The sequence below is a fragment of the Heloderma suspectum genome, chromosome 5 (assembly GCF_057233095.1).
Source record: "Heloderma suspectum isolate Gila_16-S chromosome 5, 16-S_ref, whole genome shotgun sequence".
Classification (NCBI taxonomy): Eukaryota; Metazoa; Chordata; class Lepidosauria; order Squamata; family Helodermatidae; genus Heloderma; species Heloderma suspectum.
Window position 1 is genome coordinate 126,561,148 of NC_139462.1, and position 24,765 is coordinate 126,585,912.

At 45.4% G+C, this 24,765-nt stretch overlaps 1 protein-coding gene across 2 annotated transcripts in view; it reads left to right on the forward strand.

Moving 5' to 3' along the window:
• Positions 1–24,765, forward strand: part of ARHGAP27 (Rho GTPase activating protein 27) — a 101,465-nt gene that overhangs the window by 58,533 nt on the left and 18,167 nt on the right. For both annotated transcript variants that reach the window (XM_084857210.1, XM_084857209.1), the window contains 8 exons: positions 3,068–3,511; positions 5,752–5,946; positions 7,125–7,238; positions 8,254–8,321; positions 17,061–17,148; positions 17,980–18,084; positions 19,965–20,063; positions 22,326–22,431. In XM_084857210.1, coding sequence (XP_084713336.1) covers positions 3,068–3,511; positions 5,752–5,946; positions 7,125–7,238; positions 8,254–8,321; positions 17,061–17,148; positions 17,980–18,084; positions 19,965–20,063; positions 22,326–22,431 — 1,219 coding nt within the window. The remainder of the gene's footprint in view (positions 1–3,067; positions 3,512–5,751; positions 5,947–7,124; positions 7,239–8,253; positions 8,322–17,060; positions 17,149–17,979; positions 18,085–19,964; positions 20,064–22,325; positions 22,432–24,765) is intronic.

Consider the following 24,765-nt stretch of genomic DNA (forward strand, 5'->3'; position numbering starts at 1 on the left):
TTTTTGAAGCTGTCACCTTGTCCCTCATTACCCTTGATTCCCCATGATCACCACCACTGTGTCTTTCTGTTCTGCTGGAGACTGTTTTTTCTTCCCTTATGTGCCTTGCCTTTGCCTCTATAGTAAGTCTTCGAGCAGGGTCCGATTTCTGTTTTTTTGGACCAGTAGTGCAGATCCAAAGCTTCCCCTGACATCCCCCTGGAACACTTTTTTGCGATCTTCACCATTGAGCACCAGTGGCAGAGGATTTTTCTGCCATCACCATGGGGAAACATCCAAGGGCAGACATCCCTCTCCACCTGCAGAGTGGAAGAACTGCTATATCCTATGGCCCTGAGATGGCTCCCCAGGGACCATAGGGTTGTGCCCTTAAAAAGCAACAAAACAACCCCTGCCACCCCTCCACCATATCCAGTGAAGTGCTTCCAACTTCTGAGTGGTGAGAAGTCCTAAGGGAAACATTACAGCTGTTTCCTTTGGATAGGAGAGAACATGGGAGATTCCACGGTATCTTTGTAATGTTTGCTTTACTTACAGATTTAGTCGCATAGCATAGTAAAGGCAAATATACGCCTATATTTTTATTTATTTCATTTACATCTCACCTTTCCTCCAAAGAATTCCCCTCCCATATTATCCTTACCACAGCCCTGTAAGGTAGGTCAGGCTGAGAGATGCTGACTGATCCAAGATCACCCAGACAGTTTCTTGGCCGTGGGTCTAGTCTCTAACCACTGCACCACAGAGCAACTGTGGCAGTCGGCACCAAAAATATACTTCAACTAAATTCCTAGCTTTTCTTCTCTGTCTCACTTTTTTTACATTTAGCTAAAGAAAGCTGAAATTTTTATTTTTTTTTAAAGGGGGAATTGAAGAAAAAAGGTGGAGCCCAGAGAAAAGCCTCTTTAATCCAACCGTTGCTCTTTACTTTAGATTCCAAATGCTGTTCTGTCTTTCAGCTCCAGATTCCGAAAACATCTACATAAACTTCTGGCCACTGAAATGAATCTTAGCATTGTGATCTGTTCTACATATTTTTACCTAATATTTACTCAAGCTTTATTTTGTCATTGTGGTTTTTCAATAGGGGCTGATGACAACCAACCAGAAAAACTGGCCTTAGCTGCTCCTGGGCCTTTCACAGTAGCTTGATTTGCAGAAATAAGCTGGGGAGGCAAGGAGCAGCATGGCTGTTAAAAGGCATAGGAGCAGGGGTGAGGGAAGGGGGTTGCAGTTCTACTTCTCAAGTACACTTATCTAGCTTTCTTCTGACATTGGGGGATAGGGTTTTTTTAAGCAAGGTCTGCACAGCTGATCTTCATGGGTAGGGATGTGCAACAGGCCAGTGGTGCAGAGAGATTTTCCCCCTCAACCCGTCCTGGGTGCCACTTGACCCCTTTTGACTCCAAAAAGACAAAACTTGTTTGTTTTATAATTCAGCAGATTGTCACTGTCTAGCTGTTCCAGCTGGTTCCGTAATAAAATCCTCGTATGAAAATAATCCCAGTATTATTTGGCGATCAGCCTGGTATACACTGCAAGCAAGAGCAGTAATGTGGAGTAAGCAGTGATGAAAACCCCAAGGCACAGCATGCAAATAAAAAGTAAAAATGGAACTTAATTTAAAGAAAAAAGGAAGTAATGCTTCAGAACTGGCAAAAGGTAGAAACAGGCAGGATTCCTAGGGCAAAAAAAACCCTTTTCTACACTGCATGGCCCTGGATATAGGTATTCTATAATTTCTTTTAAAGATTTCTATCCTGACTCTCAGCTTCTAAAGAAGTTTACTAACTGTTATGGCCAGCAGAATTTCACTCCAAATGTACAAAGTTTCCTAAACCCCTTTGTTTCCAGCCATTTCAAAGTAGTTGGCCACATGTTGCCTGAGTTTTTGGGTGCCTCAGGTAGCTGTGAACTGCATTCAGGTAGGTTTATAGAAAGTAATGGACTACCCTTCCTAACAGAGCTCTTTTAATTTTCCAGACATACCCTTTAATTGACAGAAGCATTCTGTTAAGGGAAAGGGACTGGGCCAATTTGTGTTGGACACAACTATGCAGAGCTAGACTTGTAACAACCATCCAGAGAAAGCTCCACTCTAAGCAAAGTGGGGAAATCTGAACTAAGACTTCTTAAGTGTTGAACTGTTAATTTAAAAGGTGAGGAAAGCCATTGCCATGTTCACACATCACTTTAAGCCAGTAATCATGACTTACTAAACTATAATAAGAATGAATGATGTGCTTGTGAACCCAGCCAATTCACTCCTGTGAGTGGGTAAAGAAACCAGGCAGGGAAAGGGTTTATTGTGCCCAAGCAAGCCAGGATTGTAAGCCAGCTTTAAACGAGGGTTTGTGGTTGGTTTATGAATCCTGACTTGTTTGGGCACAATAAACCATAATCCGAGGTTTGGATGTAATGCTAACCTATCCCTCCTTGGCTAGTTTCCCCACTTGCGTGAAGGGAGGAACAAAGTGAGAGGGCTTTGTGGACCAGCATGCAGCTTGTTCACATCATGGTTTATCAAGCCAAGACTCCTGCCTTATTATGTGCAAATGCAGCCATTGGCTCAGTTAAAACACCCACAGAAGAGTGTGGCAAGAATGAGGACATTTCTCTAAATGAAATGCACGCATAGGATGTTAAAAGTTGAGTTAGCATTATTTATCTAGCAGGATGAAGCGGGGGGGGGGAGGATTTGATGCTTCTGCCACAAAGAAAATAAAACTTACAAAAGGAAGTGAGCAGCTAATGGTGGAAGGAGGGAGGTTTGGGACTTTTAAAAAGATAGAGCTGGTCAGGTTAAGCTGACCAAACTGTAGGGATCCAGCCAGGTATTGTCATAGGAGGCTTATGTAGTTCGGCATCTATGTATCATGTTGTATGACTTTTTCCCAGGCTGGTGCCCTCCAAATGTCGTGGACTTCGGCTCCTCTGAGCCCTAGTCAGCATGGCCAATGGCCAGGAATCCGAGGACTTGTCGTCCAAAACAACTGAAGGGCACCAGGCTGGGGAAAGCTGCTGTATGATGATGCAGTTGGATGACTTCTCTTTATTGGTCCTGCAGCCATGTGAGGCAGTGGCCACAGATCCCGTGTATGTGAATCTGCAGGAGCTTCAGTTGGAACAGAGTGCTACCACCGCCGGCAGTGCTGAAGCCACGCTCCAGGCGCAGCTCAGGAGCCCCCTGAACCACTGGGAGACCCACACGGACACAGATAGCGGTCATCTGTTCTATTACAACCCCGTGACGGGCCAAACGACATGGGAGTCTCCCTTTGACGCTCCCGCGAATAGTGCAAGTCCTGCCAACTCTCGCTCCCACTCACTGGCCCTGAGCCCTGCCACACCTGCCGAGTGGGACCAATATGTAGACGAGGCCAGTGGGCAGGTGTTCTTCTATAACACAACAACAGGCGAGACATCGTGGGATGCACCCCACGCAAACGAAGCGCTCGGCTACCCAGAGATGCAGCCTGTATTTGCTCCCTACAGCCCTGTGGATCAGAGGGTAAATTAAGGGGGTTATGTAGTATTGGGATGAGGAGGGAAATCTTGATGGATTGGATGGATGGTCCATTAAGGGCTAGTCCAGTCAGTGGGGATCAAGGGTGACTCACATTCAGAGTAGAGATATAAAACGTCCTGTGATTTTGAACTGGGGGCCAGGGGTCCTGAGCGAATTTTCCCTAGGGAAAAAATGGGAATTGGGGGAAATTGAAAAATAGGGAATACTGTGTTTTTACATATCTAAAGTCACTTTAGGAACATAAAATGTTTTACGTACAGCTTGGTTTGCTCATAACATTATCACTGAAATTAAAAACATTTAAAAGTAAACAATAACTTTGTGATTATTGTCTGAATAACCTATACTTTTAAATTTAATAATTTATGAGAAAACCAAATTATACATAAACACTTTAGGTTCTTATTTTATGCACAACCAGAGGGAATGCCAGCAGGTAGTCCCTGAAGCATCTGAATCATGCTAGAAGGCAGAAGAAGCTGGAAGAAGAGGAAGATGTACAGCATCTATTCCTTTTTTTGAGGAATTGGTTGGGGTGGAGTTTAGGGAAACCTGCTCTCTGAAGGAAAAGCTATTAAGAACTTATTTGGCTGAGGAAAACTCTAAAAACATATGAAGAGCCATGCTGGCTCTTACCTACTAGAAATTTTAACCAAGTATATTTAATTTAGGAACCTTTAGCCCAGGGGTGCAGAAGTGTTTTCGGGGTGGAGGGCCAGATTGCCCCCCACCAGGCCCACTGTAGGCTGCCTGACGTCATTGTGGGCATGGTCCCATCTGTCGACATCATCGCCCTGTCCCCTGTTTACATTCCTCCCAGCACAGAGAAAGGGATTCTGCTGGTGCTGGGAGAGCCCACTCCTTGGCCTCATGCTGTATCTGGTGCCCCCATGGACATGGCCCCTGTCTTAGAGCAGCTCCTGGTGCCCCTGTGGACACCCTGGTGCCACATGAAGTTACTTGGCCCGCACCAGGAATAGCAGCTGCCCTTCCTGATGTGGGACAAATCCCTGCTGCCTGCATCCCCACATCCCCAGCCAGCGCACAGGAGATTCCCTGCTGTTATTTCCAGTTTCAGATTGGAGATAACACTGGGGATGCCTATGTGGGTTCCTCCAGAGGGCGGGGAACCCCAGGAGGTGATGCAGGCTGAATGAGGGAGCCTAGCACCCAAATGTTCTGCACCCCTTCTTTCAGCAATCTCAACTTATTATAGAGTGACATTGTATTCCCTTTTGTAAATATTTCCCCTTAATAAATGTCTTAAATTTTGTTGTTTTTGAAAGGTTGTCTCTAGCGACGGTGTCAGTCCCATGGCTACACTGTAGGAACCAGGCTACTAAGTTTCTTTTAGGTATAGAGGGTTTATTTTGATGGTAGTGGTTAAAGATTTTAGAGCTGAGGCAGCGTAGCCTAACAGTGGTGATACCCCTGGGGGCTCAGAAGGAGGTGTCTCTACTGAAGTGATCATGGGTAGAGGAAGATATGGGGAGGGGGGACATCATAGGAGATGGGGAAGCAGATGCTTACTTGCTGTTTCCCCTCTTGTCCCTCTTCCAACTCCCAGGTACCAGTGACTCTTCTGCAATGCCCTTTAGCCTGGGAGTGCTGTTGCTTAATGCCATGATCATAATAAGATCATGCTCATCCATGCGTTAGTTGTGGATGAAGGAGCTGGCCTGGCATGCATTACTGAGACTTGGGTGGGTGGGTGGAGGGAGTCCATCTGACCCAGCTCTGAGTACTGGGTGTAGCATCAGGACAGGCTAGAGGGGGCTGGGGTAAGGGGTTGCTATGGTCCGTACGAATTCCATTTCCCTGACCAGGAAACCCCTCCCTCTTGGGGCTGGCCTGGAGGGATTGCCACTGGTGCTGGGCTAATGAGACAGACTGGGGATGCTGCTGGCCTGCCTCCCAGGCTTGAGGGTGGAGGGCCCAGGACAGTGATCTGGCGGGACGTCAGTGTTCATGTTCACTGTTCATGCCAAATCTGCGGCAGGTGGACTGGCCTGGGGCTGCATGTTGTCACCAGCCCAGCACGGAGCAGAACATGCCCTTGATTTGGTGTTTGCCCAAAGTTGTGCAATGGCTGGTCCCATCCTCTGGCAAGGGGTGGGGCGGGGGGTGAGGGGTCTCTGAAGAGATTGCAGCCCCCTGAATAGTTAACCGTGGAGGGATATGCTGCGTGTGTGTTGCTGACCTCGGTCTGGAATTTTATTTAGCCACCAACTCCAGAAACTGACTACCCCAATCTTTCTCCTGATGAACTTGAACACTACCCTGAAGAAGATTATTCTCCAGTTGGCTCCTACAAGCAGCTGGGCTATCCCTGTGTTCCCTCAGCATGCCAAGGCTGGGCCTCCTACGGCAGCCAGGAGGGGCTGGTGTCTGATAGCGGCCATTATGTCTCGGACGTGGTAAGAAGGGTTTGGAAAGGCTGTGGGGCAGGGCATGACAAGGGCAATGCTGCTTTTCCACGAGGAGGGGAGGGGCACTCTGGGGCAGTACGCAGGGCACCATGAGATGGCAGCAAATGGATAGCTATTTCAGTTGTTTAAGCATGCAGAGGAAGGGGTTCCACTCAAGTTTTCGCCCCCATCTGCTACTTACTAAACAAAACATAACCGCTCAGCTGCCAGTTGGGTGAATATCACCACATCTGATTTGTGAGATGTGACCTTGCCTTAGTGAGGTCTGCGCACAGCTACCTAACATGCGGGGGGAGGCAAGCCCTCGGAGACGGTGCTCGTCTGTGAAACCCCCTCCCCAACCTGGTGTCCTCCAGATGTTTTGGACTGCAGCTCTCATCTCCAGCCAGCATGGCCAATGGCCATGATGGGAATTGTAGTCCAACACATCTGGAGGACACCAGGTTGGGGAGGCTGCTTTAAGGCCTACTCTGTTATCTCAGAAGCCAGCTACATTCGCTGGTAGCCCCAAAGGCTACTTTTGCAAACCAGCTGCAAAACTCAGCCCTGTTTCTCCTTGCTGGCTACGTTCCAGCTTCCCAAACTCTATTTCTCCTTCTGCCACACACGCAAACTGGGAACGCAAGTCTAGCTGGGAGGTGTGTTCTGGCTAATAGCCAACAATTTTCATAAGCCATTGAAAAGGCCTCTCCAAGCCATTAATTCCCATTCAGGAAACATAAATTGATTATCACTGAGTATTAGCAAGCGATCAAGTATACAGTAGATTACTTAAAATGGTAAATAAAACCAGCTGCCCTGTGAAAATACACTTCCTACTCTTTTGACCTGGCTGGGTCCTTCTCCTATTTAATAATTGGGCAGGAGGCAGAAATTCAAGGTGGAGATCCTTCTTGCTGCTGGTCTTGAGATTTTAATTCTTGAGGAAAACTATATTTTTAAGAAGTTAACATTTTGTCTTGGTTTTTTTTACTGGATTTGAGACCTCTTTAAGGGTGATGTAGGCCCATCTATTTGATGTAAGACTCTCCTCTTGGGATAGAGTGAGCTCATCAACATGAATAAATGGAAAGGTGAATGGGGCCAGGGCCCTGGGGATCATTTAGCCTGTGGGATGCCTCAGTTGTGTTTCATGCGGATTCTGCTAATTAAATTATATCGCTCAGGTAACCCTGTCCAGCCATCACCACAGTACCAGCAGCGGGTCCAGTCTGGACAGCAGTCCATTCGGGAATTGGTCACCCAATCTGTTGGCTTTCCCTAGTTCAAAGGGGGAGCAGGTAAGGAAACTGGTGGTGGCAAATGTGAAGTGGGACTTCCATATCCCACCACAACAGGAAGATAAGCAAATGTTCTGGTCCCTTGTGCACTTGGAGCCGCTGGGACCATCCTTGGAAAGGTGGCTGGTGAAGAGATGGTGCAAGGCAGCGGTGGACGACATGTGGTCCACTGGTCGCATGTGTCCTCTGCTGCTCCCCCCACCCCAAATGCTCCCTTCCACTGCCCATGAAATTGGTGTTTTTTTTTTTCTTTTACCAAAAAAAGATTGGCTTCTGTAGCTGTTATGGAGCATCAAAAGGATTTAATTTAGCTTGGAAGCAAGCTACATTTAACCATTGTAGCGCTATGGAGCGGTTTGCTGGCAATTTGGTTTGTTTCTTTCTGGGGGGAGTCCCACAGAGTGCTCATGGGCTTTGTGTGTGAAAATGGCCCCCAGGAAATGCCCAGCTCTAGCGCAGGATGATGAGCCAAGGCCCAAATTTCCCCTCATTCCCCAAGCTGCCAGCTCCTGTACCCACAGCTCCTAACATTTCTCTTCTTTTAATATGTCCCCTAAACATGGATGGAGGAGGAGACAACAAGGGGAGGAAGAAGGGAGCCAAAAGTAAACTGGAAGAATACACACCAACACAGCTGCTTCTGTGGGTTTAGTTTCTGGGGTGAGGACCAAAAGGTTGAGCTAAAAGATTACGTATAGGGAACATTTCTAGAACCAAGACAAAGCTGGGAGCATTTCAGAGCAGAGAAGGAATCATAAAAGTGTTTCCACTCCCAGGTGAAGGTGAAAAGGGGCTCTCTTGTTTCAACCAGCTTTGTGATGCAAATGTAAAACCTTTTCATTTTTAGTACAAATACCTTTCCTGTGCTCTCTCTTCCACATCACAGACATTCACATAAGTAGTGTGAGAGAGGCTGAAATGCTTCCCTTAGCAGGGAAGGAATGGGAAAGTTGGAAGAGATAGATCCCACAACAACCAGGGCAGGCTTAAACTACAGCCTTTTTCTCCTCCCCAGTTCCAAACGCTTGAAAAGGCTGGGATGCTCCATCGGACAAAAACTGCTGATAAAGGAAAACGCTTGAGGTAAGAATGACTTGCTAGTGTGTCTTGAGAATTTCTGCTACCCCCCCCCCACAGTTCTCTATTAAGTATAGGTATGTAAAAACCTAATTAAAACTGAATTTAATGAAAAGAAACAAAATCAAAAAGACTCATTTCAAAACCAGACGGGGTGCAAGGAGGTTGAGGCCACATTAAGAATCAAATATAAATGTTTTGATCTGGATTTGGTACAGTAATCTAAAAACAACCACAATGCTATATATATATATATATATATATATACACACACACACACACACACACACACACACAGCACAAGAGGCGACTCTACACATGGACATCACCAGATGGTCAATATTGAAATCAGATTGATTATGTACTTTGCAGCCAAAGATGGAGAAGCTCTATACAGTCAGTCAAAATAAGACCTGGAGCTGGCTGTGGCTCAGATCATGAGCTGCTTCTTGCAAAATTTCAGCTTAAATTGAAGAACGTAGGGAAAACCACTAAACCGTTCAGGTATGACCTAAATCATATCCCTTATGAATATACAGTGGAGGTGAGGAATAGATTTCAGGGATTAGACCTGATAGACAGAGTGCCTGAGGAACTATGGACCGAGGTCCGTAACATTGTTCAGCAGGCAGCAACGAAATCCATCCCAAAGAAAAAGAAATGCAAGAAAGCCAAGTGGCTGTCTGATGAGGCTTTACAAGTAGCTGAGGAAAGAAGGGAAGCGAAAAGCAAAAGTAGAAAGGGGAAGATATATCCAACTGAATGCAGATTTCCAGAGAATAACAAGGAGAGACAAGAAGGCCTTCTTAAAAGAACAATGCAAAGAAATCGAGGAAAACAACAGAATGGGAAAGACTAGAGATCTTTTCCAGAAAATCGGAGATCTCAAGGGAACATTCTGTGCAAAGACGGGCATGATAAAGGACAAAGAAGGCAGGGACCTCACAGAAGCAGATAAGATTAAGAAGAGGTGGAAAGAATACACAGAAGAACTATACAGGAAAGATCTTAATGTCCCTGATAGCCATGATAGTGCAGTCACTGAACTTGAGCCGGACATCCTAGAGAGTGAAGTCAAGTGGGTCTTAGGAAGCATTACTAACAACAAAGCTAGTGGAGATGACACTATTCCAGCTGAGTTATTTAAAATCCTAAAAGATGATGCTGTTAAAGTGCTGCACTCAATATGCCAACAAATTTGGAACACTCAACAGTGGCCGCAAGACTGGAAAAGGTCAGTTTACATTCCAATTCCAAAGAAGGGCAATGCCAAAGAGTGTTCAAACTACCGTACAATTGCGCTCATTTCACATGCCAGCAAGGTGATGCTCAAAATCCTACAAGCTAGGCTTCAGCAGTATGTGAACCGAGAACTACCAGAAGTACAAGCTGGGTTTCGAAGAGGCAGAGGAACTAGAGATCAAATCGCTAACATTCACTGGATCATGGAGAAAGCAAGAGAATTCCAGAAAAACGTCTATTTCTGTTTCATTGACTACGCTAAAGCCTTTGATTGTGTGGATCACAACAAACTGTGGCAAATTCTGAAAGAGATGGGAGTACCAGACCACCTTACCTGTCTCCTGAGGAACCTGTATGAGGGACAAGAAGCAACAGTAAGAACCGGACATGGAACAACCGATTGGTTCAAAATTGGGAAAGGAGTACGATAAGGCTGCATATTGTCGCGCTGCTTATTTAACTTATATGCAGAGTACATCATGAGAAACGCCAGGTTGGATGAATCACAGGTCGGAATTAAGATTGCCGGGAGAATTATCAACAACCTCAGATACGCAGATGATACCACCCTAATGGCAGAAAGCGAAGAGGATCTAAAGAGCCTCTTGTTGAGGGTGAAAGAGGAGAGTGCAAAAGCTGGTTTGAAACTCAACGTTAAAAAAAACTAAGATCATGCATCTGGCCCCATCATTTCCTGGCATATAGAAGGGGAAGAAATGGAAGCAGTGACAGATTTTATTTTCTTGGGCTCCAAGATCACCGCAGACGGTGACTGTAGCCATGAAATTAAAAGACGCTTGCTCCTTGGGAGGAAAGCTATGGCAAACCTAGACAGCAGAGTAAGAAGCAGAGACATCACCTTGCCAACAAAGGTCCGTCTAATCATAGCTATGGTTTTCCCAGTAATAATGTATGGCTGTGAGAGCTGGACTATAAGGAAGGCTGAGCACCAAAGAATTTATGCTTTTGAACTGTGGTGCTGGAGAAGACTCTTACAAGTCCCTGGACTGCAAGGAGGTCAAATCAGTCAATCCTAAAGGAAATCAACCCTGACTGCTCACTGGAAGGACAGATACTGAAGCTGATGCTCAAATATTTTGGCCACCTAATGTGAGGAGAAGACTCACTGGAAAAGACCCTGATGCTGGGAAAGAGTGAAGGCAAAAGGAGAAGGGGACAGCAGAGGATGAGATGGCTAGATAACATCACCGATGCAATGAATATGAACTTGAGTACGCTCTGGAAGAGAGCGGAGGACAGGAAGGCCTGGCGTGCTATGGTCCATCGGGTCATGAAGAGTTGGACACAACTTAACGACTTAACGACTGAACAACAACAATATACACACACACACACACACCTATTTCAACATTTCTTGAGCTTTTGATAAGGAGGGAAGCATGGAGGGGCCATTGGTTTTTTTCCTGTCTTAAAACGGGAGGCACACTTCACTCTTAAAGTCTAAAGGGATACGTAAGTGTTTTCTTGAACAATGGGCATCATCTTCTTTCCAACAGTGGGATAGAGCAATTGATATTGCCTCCTGATGCCCTGCTATCTCCTTTGTCCGGTCAGTCAGGGCCTAGAGATGGGGCCCTGCTTTCTGGTCACTGATGGTGCTTGTGGGATTACCCCAGGCCAGTCAGCAGTAGCACAGACTACACCCTGGAATCCTGGTGCATGTTTACTTCCTCCCTCTGGATGATGTCACTCCCCGTGCATTGGCAGAGAGGAGGATGGGTCCTTCCTAGTTGAATGGGGATAGAGAGGTGGACATATCTAGGGAAGGTGCCAACATTCATTTGGTTTGCATTTTAATATGAACTGATCTAATTTGTACTTCACAACATCATTTGCAAACTGGAACACAATTAGCATTTGGTTCTCGCACTCCTCCAGATTTTTCATTGCAGTTCTCCAAACAAAAATGTGTACTTTAGAGGAAATTGTATACAAAAAGTCATATATTAGGGAAACGTGCTTGCAAAATGCATTGTGCTAGGTAAAATTGCATATAAAAATGCATATGAATTTTCATGCAGAGTTTTAAAAATGTGAACAAACTGATGTGGAAGTAGGATGGAACAAGGTTGTGTTTTAACAAATGAAAAAGTTATAGAAACCAAAACAGATTTGTCCGTCCCTAGTTAAGCCACATGGTGGCTTAATTTTTTGAGGCACACCTCAGCCCATCCTGCTGCATAAACTTGGGAATCGTTGCGCCTACTTAAACCTCATTTCCATATGGGATATAAAGGTGGATTACAAAAGGAATTGTGGAATCATCTGTTCTTCCTTATTCCTACTAGATATTTAATCAATCATATTCATATATATCTTCTGTTTTCTTTAAAAGATGTCCCTGTTAATCAAGAAGGACTTAAAAAAAAAATAGAGGGTGATAGGTGTCATCATGGAAAAGACAAATTATATGGGGGTTTCATGACTGGAACTCCTGACACCTCATTCTATTTAAATAAAAGTGTGTGGGCAATTGTGGATTTGGGATTGGGGGGGCCTAATTATTTGCACCCACACCATAGCCCCGATCCAGTTCCATCCCCCTCCCGAGCTGCTGTTTTTTAAGCACATACGGCTTCCCCTCTGCTAGTAGCCACTTCTGGGGGCTTGGGGAAAAGGGCTAGATGACTCACCCCAACCACCCTGGCCACCTCTCCACAGCTGCTTTTTGTAATAGCAAAAGACATGAAGGGCACAGTTCTGTGGAGAGAGACATTAGCCTCTGAAGTTGGAGGCCGACACCGATCCAATGCAGGGCAGGCAGAGCACGGAGGGGATCCTTTCCTCCATGCTGCAGCCCCCTGCACTTGTGGAGCCACGGCTTCAGGGAGAGGGAGGGAAGAGGCACGGCGAACCAATAGGAAACTGTCCAAAGCAGTTTCCGCAGTCTCCTCCCCACTGCAGGACCACAGAGATGGTGGTGGTGCAGAAAGAGCTGCTCTGGCTACGAGGGGGCAAGGAACATGGTTTCTGGAAACCAAGGTCAGATTACCTTGGTTCCCAGAAACTGAAAAATCCTATGGGTGTCTAGACAGTGTCTAGTGGCCGTAGGATTGCTCTCTAAGGGCGCAATCCTATTCAGATAGGTGGCCACCTCTGAACTTGGAGGTGACTGCCTATCCAATGCAGGGCGGGAGAAGCATGGAGTGGATCGTTCCCTCCGCGCTTCTCCTGCCCTGCATTTTCAGCTACACAGCCGATTGCAGCTGTCTAGCTGCGGGAGGACGGAACAGGGAAGGAGGCTGCGGTACGACACATTGGATGTGTCATACAGGCATTTCCGCCCTCCCCGTCCCAGAATGCCCCCCGGAACACCCCTTTTCAGCCGCTCCGCTCTCCTCTTGCAAGCACAGAGGACAGGGCTGTTCCGTGCTGCCTCGGAGGCAGTGCGGAAGTAGGAGGAGGTCGGTTTTCCAGGAACTGACCTCGGAGCACGGGCTCTGAAGTTGGTTCCCGGAAAAACAGATATCCTATGGCCATCTAGCCACTGTCTAATGGCCACAGGATTGCACCCTAAGAGTTTTACTCACCTGTTGCGTGTAGCTTGATCCTAAGACAGTGTTTATAGTGACATGTACATCCATAATCTAAAAGCAAAGTGTTTTGTCTTCAGAACTGTGGTTTTAAAATCATATCCCACTTTAACCTACTAAAGCTCATACAGTTGAGTAAGATTTCTTTAATCAGGTGACAGCTCTAATTTGTATAAATTGTCATTTAAATAATAATAAATAATTCCAAACTCTGTCTAAACAGCAAGCTGCTTGAAATGATTCTTTGTATCTGGATATTAGATATAACTACTTCTTAGAAGTACTGAGGTTGCTACATGTGGAAACTTTTTCTGGTTAAGTGCGTTAGCATAAAAATGGATATCGGGTGTGGGGGGGGCAAATGTTAGTGGCAGGAGAAACAGTAACACTTGTGTGTGCACGCACGTCTGTACACATACTGCTGGATCCACTGTTAAACCTTCTATGTGAACAAGTTAGAAGGAGTGTGAGCTAGAGATGGAAAATAACCAGAATCTTTTCTTTAGGCTTCTGAAATGGTAAAACTATTGAGGAAATAACATTTGGAAGTGGGGGTTGGGTGGGCTTTTCAGGGAAGCACTTAATTCTGGGAAGGGGGGCAGGTGTACCTTACATTTACAGCTGATTCACACATGTATTATTGAATGTGTCACTTAATGGGCTGTGTGGTAATATGACAGATATGCCCCAGGAAAATTGTGAGGAAAATTGCAAACAGGTAGAAGTCTTAAGTAACTAGACCTCCGGGAAGATACTTTTCCTTTTCCTGCACTATTTTTCCTTACTAAAATTAGAGCTCAATTTGCAGTGCACCACTACAAGTCGGAAGGGAACCTTTTTGGTAAAAACAACAGCAGAACCTTGTGACTAGGGATGATGCAGATGTCCTGGAAGGGGGTGGAGTCCAACAGACTCTGCCCTAGTCACCCCTCTGGACCCCATTCTCTGGGCCGCCTCCTTCTCCTGTCCCCACTCACTGCACCACACAAGCTGCTGGAGGGTTTGGTGAGTGGCCGACGAGCATTGCAGAGCTGCCAATCTCCACAGAGACGTGATTATGTGTGAAATGGCAGCTGTTCCCTGTTCTGCATAAGGCTTCTTTTACGGAAATGGTGGCCGATCATGTCATCTTTGCTTGTGTAACTTCACTGCTTCTCTGATGCTTGTGTAACTTCGTTGTATCGGGGCCATGTGATCAGAGAATCACAATCCTTCTCTGATGCATGTATTACTTTGGAGCTTCTCTGGTGCATGTGTAACTTCGTTGTATCCGGGCTGCGCGATCAGGGAATTGTGATCCTTCTCTGATGCTTGTGTTACTTCTCAGCTTGAAAAGTGTGCATAAAGGGGAAAAGGGGGTGGGAGTTATAACTCCCTGACAGTTTAGTGGAATGGGGCAAAATTGTGAAGGTGGGGTGCTCTCACGGGGATCCTTCAGATGCTGTACTGGATAATTGTGGATTTTAGCCTCAATGAAAAGTGCACATAACAGAAAAAACGGGGTGGGAGCTATAATTCCCTGACAGTTTGCTGGAATGTGGCGAAACTGAGGTGGTGGGGTGCTGCCATAGGGAGCTTTCAGGTGCTGGATAATTGTGGATTTTAGCTTCTTCATTAAAAGTGAGCAGCTCTTCCCCTCTTCCCCCATTTCCCCCTCTTCCCCGCCATTTTGCACATAATCACGGCTTGGCTCGCTACGGGGAGGCAGCTCGGCAAGCCACCAATAAACCCAGACAGAGGTGAGTCCGTTCATCCCGACTTGTAATAGATTTATTGTAGCATAAACTTCTGTGGAAGCTGATGGAGGCAGCTCTGGTGCGTGAATGTTTATGCTACAATAAAGCCGTTGGTCTTTTAAGGTGCCACAAGCTTCTGTTGTTTTTGTTGTGACAGACTGACCCAACTACCCCTCTGAAATATTTTGGGGTTTAGTTAGTCTAGTAACTGTTTCAGTTTCAATGGCCCCTCTTTTTTTAATCTCCCAATATACCTAGGGCAGCAATCACATTTCTGGAATCCAGCCAGACGTAGCTAAATTATAGATTTACATTTATTAGAAATACATTTATTAGAGGTAACCAAATATTCATAAAATTGTCAGCAGTTTAAAGATCTCCAGATCTCTTCATCAGGCAAGTTGTAAGAAAAAGTAGGTTTGAGGGAGAAGAAAGGGGGGAGAGTCTAACTTGATGTTGAAGTCATGAAGTCTTCCACCATGCAGACTCCATTACTTAAACATTGTCAGTCCCCCACCCACTTCTCCTCTTATCCCATCCCAACCTGCTTTCTGAAACATCTTGCCTGCTGAAGAGATCTGGACATCTTGAAAGCTTGGCCACAATTTTGTGCATATTTGGGAGGTCCTAATAAAGGTATTGGGGGCCGCGGTGGCTTAGTGGTTAAGACGCTGAACTGCAGACTGGAAGGTCGGCAGGTCAGCAGTTCGAGACCCGAGTGCTGCATGACAGAGTGAGCTCCTGTCTTCAGTCCCAGCTCCTGCCAACCTAGCAGTTCGAAAGCAAGAAATGGCAAGTAGATAAATAGGTACCGCCTCGGCGGGAAAGGTAACAGCGTTCCGTGCACCTCGGTGTTCAGTCATGCCGGCCACATGACCACGGAAGCGTCTTCGGACAGTGCTGGCTCTTCGGCTTAGAAACGGGGATGAGCACCGCACCCTAGAGTCGGACACGACTGGTTGGGGACACCTTTACCTTTAATAAAGGTATTGCCTGACCGTGGATTTTGGAATTTTAGCATAAGCCATTTTACTGTTTACTGTTACAGTCAAACTGGCAAATTTGTGCTAAAGAGGAAGTAACTCACTGAACTGGTGCTATTCTGTTTCACACATGCAAGTTATTGTGGCTCAGGTTGCCTCAGTGGCACGGAGTACCTTCTACCAACTTTGGTCGGTGGCCCAGCTTCACCCCTATCTGGACAGGGATAACCTGGCTTCATTTGTCTATCCTCTGGTAATCTCCAAGTTAGATAACTGCAGTGCACTCTATGTGGGGCTGCCTTTGAAGATGGTTCAGAAGCTGTAGCTCATGCAAAATGAGGCGGCCAGATTGATAATGGGGACCAGAAGGTCCGAACATATAAGACCGACTCTGGCCCACTTGCACTGGCTGCCTGTATGTTTCCGAGCCCAATTCAAGGTGCTGATTTTAACCTATAAAGCCTTACACGGCTTGGGACCACAATACCTGGCAGAGCACCTCTCCTGACACGAATCTACCTGTATACTACGCTCAACATCTAAGGCCCTCCTCCAGCTGCTTACACCAAGGGAAGCTCGGAAGACGGCAACAAGGGAGAGGGCCTTTTCAGTGGTGGCCCCCAAATTATGGACTGATCTCCCCGATGAGGCCCGCCTGGCACCAACATTGTTATCTTTTCGGTGCCAGGTTAAGACCTTTCTTTTCTCCCAGGCATTCGGCAGCATACGATAAGTTTTAATCGATCCTGGAATGTCTTATGGTTACGGTTGTTTGCTTTTGAGATTGTTTGTTTGAAGTTATTTTAGATATATTTTTCTTTGGTGTGTTTTGTCTGTTCAGGTTTTTTTTTTAATGTAAATGGTTTTTAATCACTGTATATTGTATTTTTAATGTTTTTAATCTTTGTAAACCGCCCAGAGAGCTTTGGCTATTGAGCAGTATATAAATGTAATAAATCATCATCACCATCATTGGAGGCCTTGATCCAGCACAGAGGTGCATGGCATGAGACAAGCATTTAATAATCCAGGGAGGAGTGTGCAAATGTCTCCTAACACAGAGTTGGTGGCTGAAAAATGGTGGGAAATAGGGACTACTGAAGCTGGGCAGCTGGCTGAGGGCAGCCAGGCCTTTCTCTCTGAGCTGGAATCCTGCCCTCCTCTCCATTTCATGTCACCCACTTAGCACTGCCCTGTGTATGGGGCGTCCTTTCTTTTGTCTTCTCTTAGGAAGAATTGGAGTTCTTCGTGGACAGTCTTGGAAGGAGGTGTCTTAACATTTTTCAAAGACTCAAAGCATTCAGCTTCTGGCAGTGTGGTAAGTCCTCAGCCTTGGCTGGCTCCCCTGATTTAAGGGCAGACCAGTTGATATTCCAGTGGTGCAGAGGCTGGGGAGTGAATCCAATGAATCCAACCTAATGAATCTAATGAATCCAACCTAATGGACCAACTTCCCTCATATGAAGCTGCCTGCTCTTTAAGATCAGAGCTACATTTGTTTGGGATGCAGGGGAGAGGCCACACCGAGGCTTTGGAACCCCTCCCTTGAGAAGCACATTTTGCCTTCCATCATCATGTGGAAACTTTTTTTTCTTTTCTGGTCGGCATTTGGCCTTCCAGGTTATTAGTGTTAACTCCTGGACTGATTAGCTTCTGAAATTTGTCTGTCACCTTTTATCTCTTGTGTTGTCTGTTTTTGCTTTTTCTTAATTTTTTGTGTTCTGCCTTGGGTGACTTTGAAGGGAAGGTGGGGTAAACTACTTTTAATGAATAAATCGCCCACCAAGGGGTGTCAGTGCCGTGGTTTCTTTTTTATCAAATTGATGCCTTATAGACTTTAAGGGCCTTCATATCTAAGAATAACGTCTGTCCTTAATGTTGAAAAAACTCACAGTTTCATTTATCTTTATCTTTGGCTCCATATAGAAGAAAGAGCTTTTCACTTGGGAAAATGTGTGCATAACTAACTCTTATAATTGGCATGGACTTGGCAAGGAATTGGGCATCTAGGAAGGCAAAATACAACTAGTCATGGGAATAGAACAGGATATGATTTGCTGGATAAATGAGGATGGGATTCTTGTTTCTCTGTAGTTGTGAACAGTCACACAACTAGGATTTCTGTCTCTTTCCTTCACTTCACCCTTAGAAACATCCTTCGGTCTTGAGTAGCCCAGAGCACACTGTGGATCTTCATGGAGCAACACTTTCTTGGGCCACCAAAGACAAGTCAAGCAAAAAGAATGTCTTGGAAGTAAGGGAGGGTTGCTGTTTCTGTTTCTGTGAAGATCAATTCCCCTGCCTTGGAGAAAAGTGAACATTTTTCAAAAACCAAAGACATAATAGGCAGCCTCTAATGCTGAGAATGCCATCACATTTGTGCATGCTTCTTGGCTGCAAGGATCCTCCTCTATGAAGGCTGAACCTCTTTTTAAAAGTGAACTCTATCTCTTCTGAAATATGGGTGGCTTTTAAAAAAATGAGTGTTATGGAGGGAGTGCAGCAGGAGTTTTTAAAAAGTATCAAATGTCAACATGTGTATACTGCATCCTAATTCCAGGTGGTGGGTAGCAGAGAAACCTGTGCAGTGTTCTCCTAGAGAAAGCCTGCCTCAGGAACTGCCAAGCACATTTCAAGCCACACTGTGCAACCATAGCACTATGAGATGCATCCTTTAGTGCAGCATGTTACCTGGGGCTCTCTTGACTCCGTTGCCAGTACTTCATTGTTTTTACACTAGGTCCCTTTAGCACTGCTGAGGTATTGTTTATCCACAATTAGCTGGAAATGGAATTAAAACAGAGGTTCTGCACAGTCACTTAATATCCAGTAATGTCCTTCCCCGTGTGCCAGTATCTTCTGAAATGTCTACACACAAGTACATTCCATTCTGGAAAAAGTCTTTTGTAATGTAAATTGAAAGCTTCCTGTTTTGCAGGTTCACCTGTTTTATTGCTTTCTGGCTGGCAGATTAGTCATTATTGCCCCTTGTTTAGTCAGCTTTTGTTTCATGCAGGGTGAGTGGAATGTTACGTTACTGGATTCTTTCTATTATAGCCAAATTTCATGTTATTATTATAATGGAAAGAAAAGGGTGATGGGGTAATAATGGAAAGAAGCCATTCATGTAACATTCCCCTTGCCCTGTGTGGGACAAAAGCTGACTACACAAGGGGCAATTTCATTTAATACATCCTCCACCCCAGGGATCAAATGGTGGTCAAATAAGGGCAATTAATCACTAATCCCCCAGCCATGCTGAGTAAGAAAGCAATAAAATGGGCTGACTGTGCAGACTGGAAGTTTTCCATTTAAAGGGACAGTTACCCTAAGCCTCGGTAGCACTTCTCCTGTCCATATTGGATAGGCTGGTATTACAATTTGGATTTTTAACAAAAAAAAAAAATCTCAAATCATCCAGTTTGAATAAATACAGCAGGAACAATGTGTGGATTCCCCATGGAAAGGGAGCAAACAAAGGATGGTAATTCTAGAGCGAAGGACTAGTGCAGAAACAACCTTTGTGACAGCACCAAATGCAGAAGGGAGATGGGACAGCACCTATACTAGATGTTTGCTGCAGGACCTGGACGTTTTATGGGAACAGGCATTTAACAGAAAAAGTCAACAGGAAGTGTATATGATACAAAAAGACAACCATCAAACAAATTATATGCTAACAAGATCAACCTTAGGAGGAAATTACAAATTCCAGAACTTAATTTTGGTTGGGCCTATCCCCAAAACCTTTAAATAAATACGTAAATAAACACATAAATAAATAAATATACACACACACACATGATGGCTCTCTCTATGAAAGAATGATCAGAAGAGTGCATTTCAGCATGTATAGAATGCTTTTCCATTGCTATATCTGGATTTGGGGATGGGGGAACAAATCTAGGATTATATGGCAAAGTTGTCAAGCCAGAAGGTGAGGTTATAGGGTGGCTTGAGGTCTGGCACCTCTCACCTTAGAAATCTCAAGGTACTGGAATGTCCTGCGTAATAGTTGGGACTGTAGAAGTTCTTGTGAATTGTATTAAATCTAGGGACACTTCTCTGAATGCTTGGGGTTGTGGGGAGCATCTTCTGTCTGGGTGTCATTTACAAACTTCTGTTCTGTTCTAGCTGAAGACACAGGAAGGCTCCGAGTACCTGATCCAGCATGATTCAGAGACTATTATTGGCACATGGCAGAAGGCAATTGCTAACAGCATCAGTAGTCTGGTGGGTTGGGAGTGGGGGCTTGCCCTGTGCTGACATCCTATTGTTTCTTATCAGCAGAAACACCCAGGTGAATTCCCTGGCAGTTGAGCCTATGACACACCTACTGTAAGGGGGAAACAAGGAATTATTGGTAGAAGGGAAGTATAGATGCTGCAGAAGAGGTGGGGCAAGGAAGAACAGTTTTGTAGCATGTGTATTAGACATATTTAGTAAGCAGTACATTACTTTAACATGTTGTATATGTACGTCTAAAATTTTTCGAACAAATATTTTTGAACTTGACTAGGGAAAAAATAAAATAAAGCACACTTGCAGTGCAACCCAAAGTATGTGGAGAAAGTGGGTAGGGAGACATTTTTCTCCCTCTCTCACCCCGGGTCACCCCATGAAGCTGATTGGTGGGAGATTCAGGACAGATAACAGGAAGGACTTCTTCACGCAGTGCATAGTTAAACTACAGAATTCGCTACCGCAGGCTGTAGCGACGGCCACCAACTTGGATGGCTTTAAAAGGGGATTGGACAAATTCCTGGAGGAGAAGGCTATCAATGGCTACTAGCCCTGATGGCTACGTGCTACCTCCAGTACCAGAGGCAGAATGCCTATGTGCACCAGTTGCTGAGGAACATGGACAGGAGGGTGCTGTTGCGCTCATGCCCTGCTTGTGGGTTCCTGGTCGACAGCTGGCTGGCCACTGTGTGAACAGAATGCTGGACAAGATGGACCCTTGGTCTGAGCAGGGCTCTTCTTATGTTCTCACGTTTATTCCAAAGTAATCTCCTCTAAGTTCAATGAGACTTACTCTCCAGTGTATTTAGGAATGATGCCTTAATGTGGTTTAAATGTCTGTGATAAGCTGCTAACAATAATGCCTCTCAGAGATGTTTAGTCTCTCTCTGTTCTTCAAGAAAGCTAAGTAGTTTTCCAGCTAGGCACTAAACAGGAGATAGCTGGCTCATTGTAGAGGCTAAGGTTTTTTCAAACGTGTTCCCCATCCCAATTAGCGTCCCCAACAGAAAACGTGCCTATATGTTGTCTGACTTCCCAAACAGGCCTCTCCCCCCCACGCCCTCCTCTGCTCTTATATCTTGCCTGATGTTGCTTTTGTTTATCAGCTGCACCTGGCAGCCAGCTAGCTGCACCTCCTCTGGGCGTGCTGTGATTACTTTCAGGCAGGGTGGTGTGGCTAGCCAAACTCCCACCCCTACACGGCTTCTCACCATGTTATATTCAACACATTCAAAGCTTTACTTCTTTACTTGAAAATTGTTTTTATTGGAATACCTGTAAATACTTTAAGATATGATAACTTGATAGCATACACGTCCTTTAGTTTTGCTTAAATATAAAGAAAAAAAAATGAGACTAATAACGAACACCTGAAAACTGTCAAACATTCTTATTTTGAGCACATCCAAAGAACTGTGCATGATATACAGTATGTGCTTCATATATCATGGTCATTTGAAAAGGGGGGAAAGGGAATTACTATTTGAAGCTTCCAATTTGATATTAAAGCTGTTCATTAAGTTGCTAATAAAATCTGTGAAACACATTTTTAGAAAAGGATTTTTTCAAATACCTATGGCAATGTTTCCATTGCAGAAAATTTTTCAGACCATGTTGCTAATTAAAGGGCAGTAAACGTTCAGTTAGGTTAGTATTTTATTTCCTGCTTTTTGGGTTTTCTAGGTGCTAAAACATCATGAGCCAACCCTGAACATGAATTCTGCAAACGAGGGCCAACATTTTTGGGGTTCAATATCTTTAGTCTTGGTCAGCTTCTATTTGTTGTTGTAAATCTCACCCTTTTGAGTTTTGCATTATTATTATTACAATTGTGTGGGTATATACATATGCAAAGGCCTTTACAATCTTTAACTTGTTTTGGTCTTCACTTAAACTCAGCGCGACAGCCTGTTCATGAAGAGTTTTATTTTGTGACCTAGACAAATGAGGGACCATATGTGGAGGGTGCTTCCAGCCTTGCCTCATTCATGGAATTTACCAGGGGGCCCAGCCAACAATGTCTTTAATTTGTAACCCTCCCATGATTCCCCACAGCTTCCCTCTTTTTTTCTTCACTCTCCTGTTAAGGAGGGCGAGGTGGAATAGCCGGTGCCTTTTGACTGGTAGCACTTAGCAGCCATGGGTAGCGCTTAGCAGCCATCTGTCTGGAAGCTCCCCCTGTCACTTCAGAAAGGCAAAGGTAACCTGTCTTGTGTGTGTGGTGTGACAAAGGGTACTCTGTATTTCTCTCAGCCCATGGATTTCCGTAGTGAAGACAATGAAGAAAGTTCATCAGACTTCAGATCCAAGGAGCAAATAGGAAGCAATAAGGAAAAAGAGGGTGAGAAGAAGTGTCCAGGTCAGTCTTAATGTTCAGTGTAAATGTTTAATTGCTTGCTTGGTTTGAAATTGATCCCCCCAAAATGTGTTTGCTTTTAAGGAGAGCTGAAATGGAAATGCCATACACATATGAAGCTTGGCAAAAGTTCTAATTCGATTTATATTTGTCCACAAATATACAATTTTGAGAGAGAGGTAAACTTCCCAAATTCAAGATTTCTTTATACTTTTTTTTTACATAAATCCCCTAAAGATAACATTGTCATCAAGAGAATATGAGACTGGGTTTTGACTAGTTTAGTTGAAAATCTCCCCCTGCCCCCCGCCCTAGTTTCAGCTCTTCTTTATTGACTCTGTGCACCACACATATGTGCAGAGCCTTTGTCAGGAACTTTCTAAAGCTGAAAAATTTAGGCAGGAAAGCCTGTCCCACCCCCAGCCTGCTGTACATGCGTAAAGGGTACGTCTCTTGTCTTCCCCATCAGCTTCTCTTTGACCACACAGCAGCATCGTTGAGAACCTTCCCTGTCTCCTCACTCTGAGAGGATTGTGCTGAACAGTTTCATTCCTTCTTTCTTCCTTTATTTCTGTTTTTATCTCTCGTATGTTTTGTGGTTCCATCATGTTCTGCATTTGTTGTCGCCTCAGCATAGCACTCGTCAGCCCTGGGGCCTTGCAGGCCCCCTTCAGAAAGCATGCGGACTGCAGGAGCAAGCTGCTGCCCACAGATGGGCACGCCCTTTGCTTCCTGTGTCTCAGCAAAGGGTGGGTCATTGAAATCTGCCCGCATTGTCATGGTTGGCACTAAAGATAATCGCTCCTCATGTTTGAGGCCTACTCTTTGGGAGCGAGCTCTTTGAGTGGTGGATTCGGTTAAGTGCGCCGACTCATCTATGCTCACTATCTGTTCTATGCCACCTTGGACTTGCTGATGCTTGCTACTCCCATCCCGATGGAACAGGCATGTATGGATCCTGCTGTGATACCCAGGCCATCAAATTCAAGGTAGTTGGCACCAGAGCTCATGGATCATTAGGACCTTCAGAGTCTGATTCTCCACTGCTGCCAGCTCCTGTCCAATCCATTCAGCTCTTGAGTGCTGTAGTTCAAAAGGCCAAGTCTAAGCCCCTGTCTCCTTCTGTTCCGGAAGAGGAACTGATACAGAAGTAGTCTGACTAAATTGGAATGCCCCAATGCTGCCCCTGGTCCTGAACAACCCGTTCCAGCTCTTCTTGTGTCTTTGGTGTGGGAGGCCTTGGTTCCACAACCGATACCGTTGCCCCCTCCTGTGCTCTCCTCCCGTATACCAGTCTTAGAGAAGTTGGGCAGAGCCCCAGATCCTGCAGTGTCAGACAATCTGCATCCAGTGGAGAAATTAGCTACTTGCCACCTGTTATTCTCAAGCTATTCTCATTACTCAGATTTTTATTTGGACAGAAGAGACTGGGGCTCTGCATCGTGAGAACCAGACCACTATCAGTACTCCAGGTCTCTATCTCAATCTTGGGATCAAAGATCCCCTAGAATCTTCCACTCTCCCTCCTCTTCTGGGCCTAGACCTTGGAACTGTGGGTCCTCAAGGCATACCTACCATGAAGTGCCATGGTATTCCTACCCCTGTTAATTTATTTGACGTATTTTTATGCCGCTCCTCAGCCAAAAAGCCTGCCAGAGCGGCTTACATATCAGTTAAACAAGACAGCCCCTGCTCTCAAGCTCACAATCTCAAAAAACATGACACACAAGGAAAAGGAATGGGGAGGGAAGAGGGAAAAATTAATTCTATTATCAGGGCTGGTGGAATGACCCTGCTCTCCTCATCTCCCTCAGCTCAGCCTGCTGGAATGGCTGCTGGTGGTGACAGCTGAGGGAGCTGGGGCCTTTCCCCCATAAAGAGTAGGATTGCTTTTTCCCACCATCACACACCACTGTTGCCAAGATGCAGCACATCAGCAGGCGTCTCCATGGTCACGGCGACGCTGTGTAAGGCGCCTGTGTTAGATTCTGCCGTCAAAACTGTTGTGCATGTCCTTCCATTGGCTCCAGCCGTGGCAGTTCTTCCCATCCCCTCCTCTGTGCCACCTGCCCTCAGTTCCGCGATGTTGGCCTTGATCAGGAGCCTGGACCATCCTGTTCCGACACTGTTCCTGGCCATGCCAGCAGTTCCAGAACTCTGGGCGCTTTTGTTGCCAGTGACTCCTGATCACCCTGTGCGCCCAGTAACTTCCTCCTTCTCCACTGGGGAGGCTACTACTTCAGTCATGATATCAGTCATGACAAACATTGTCCAGCCTTCCATTGGGGTTATGATAGCAGTGAATGTGCCACCTGTATTCAACTGTCTTTGGATGAG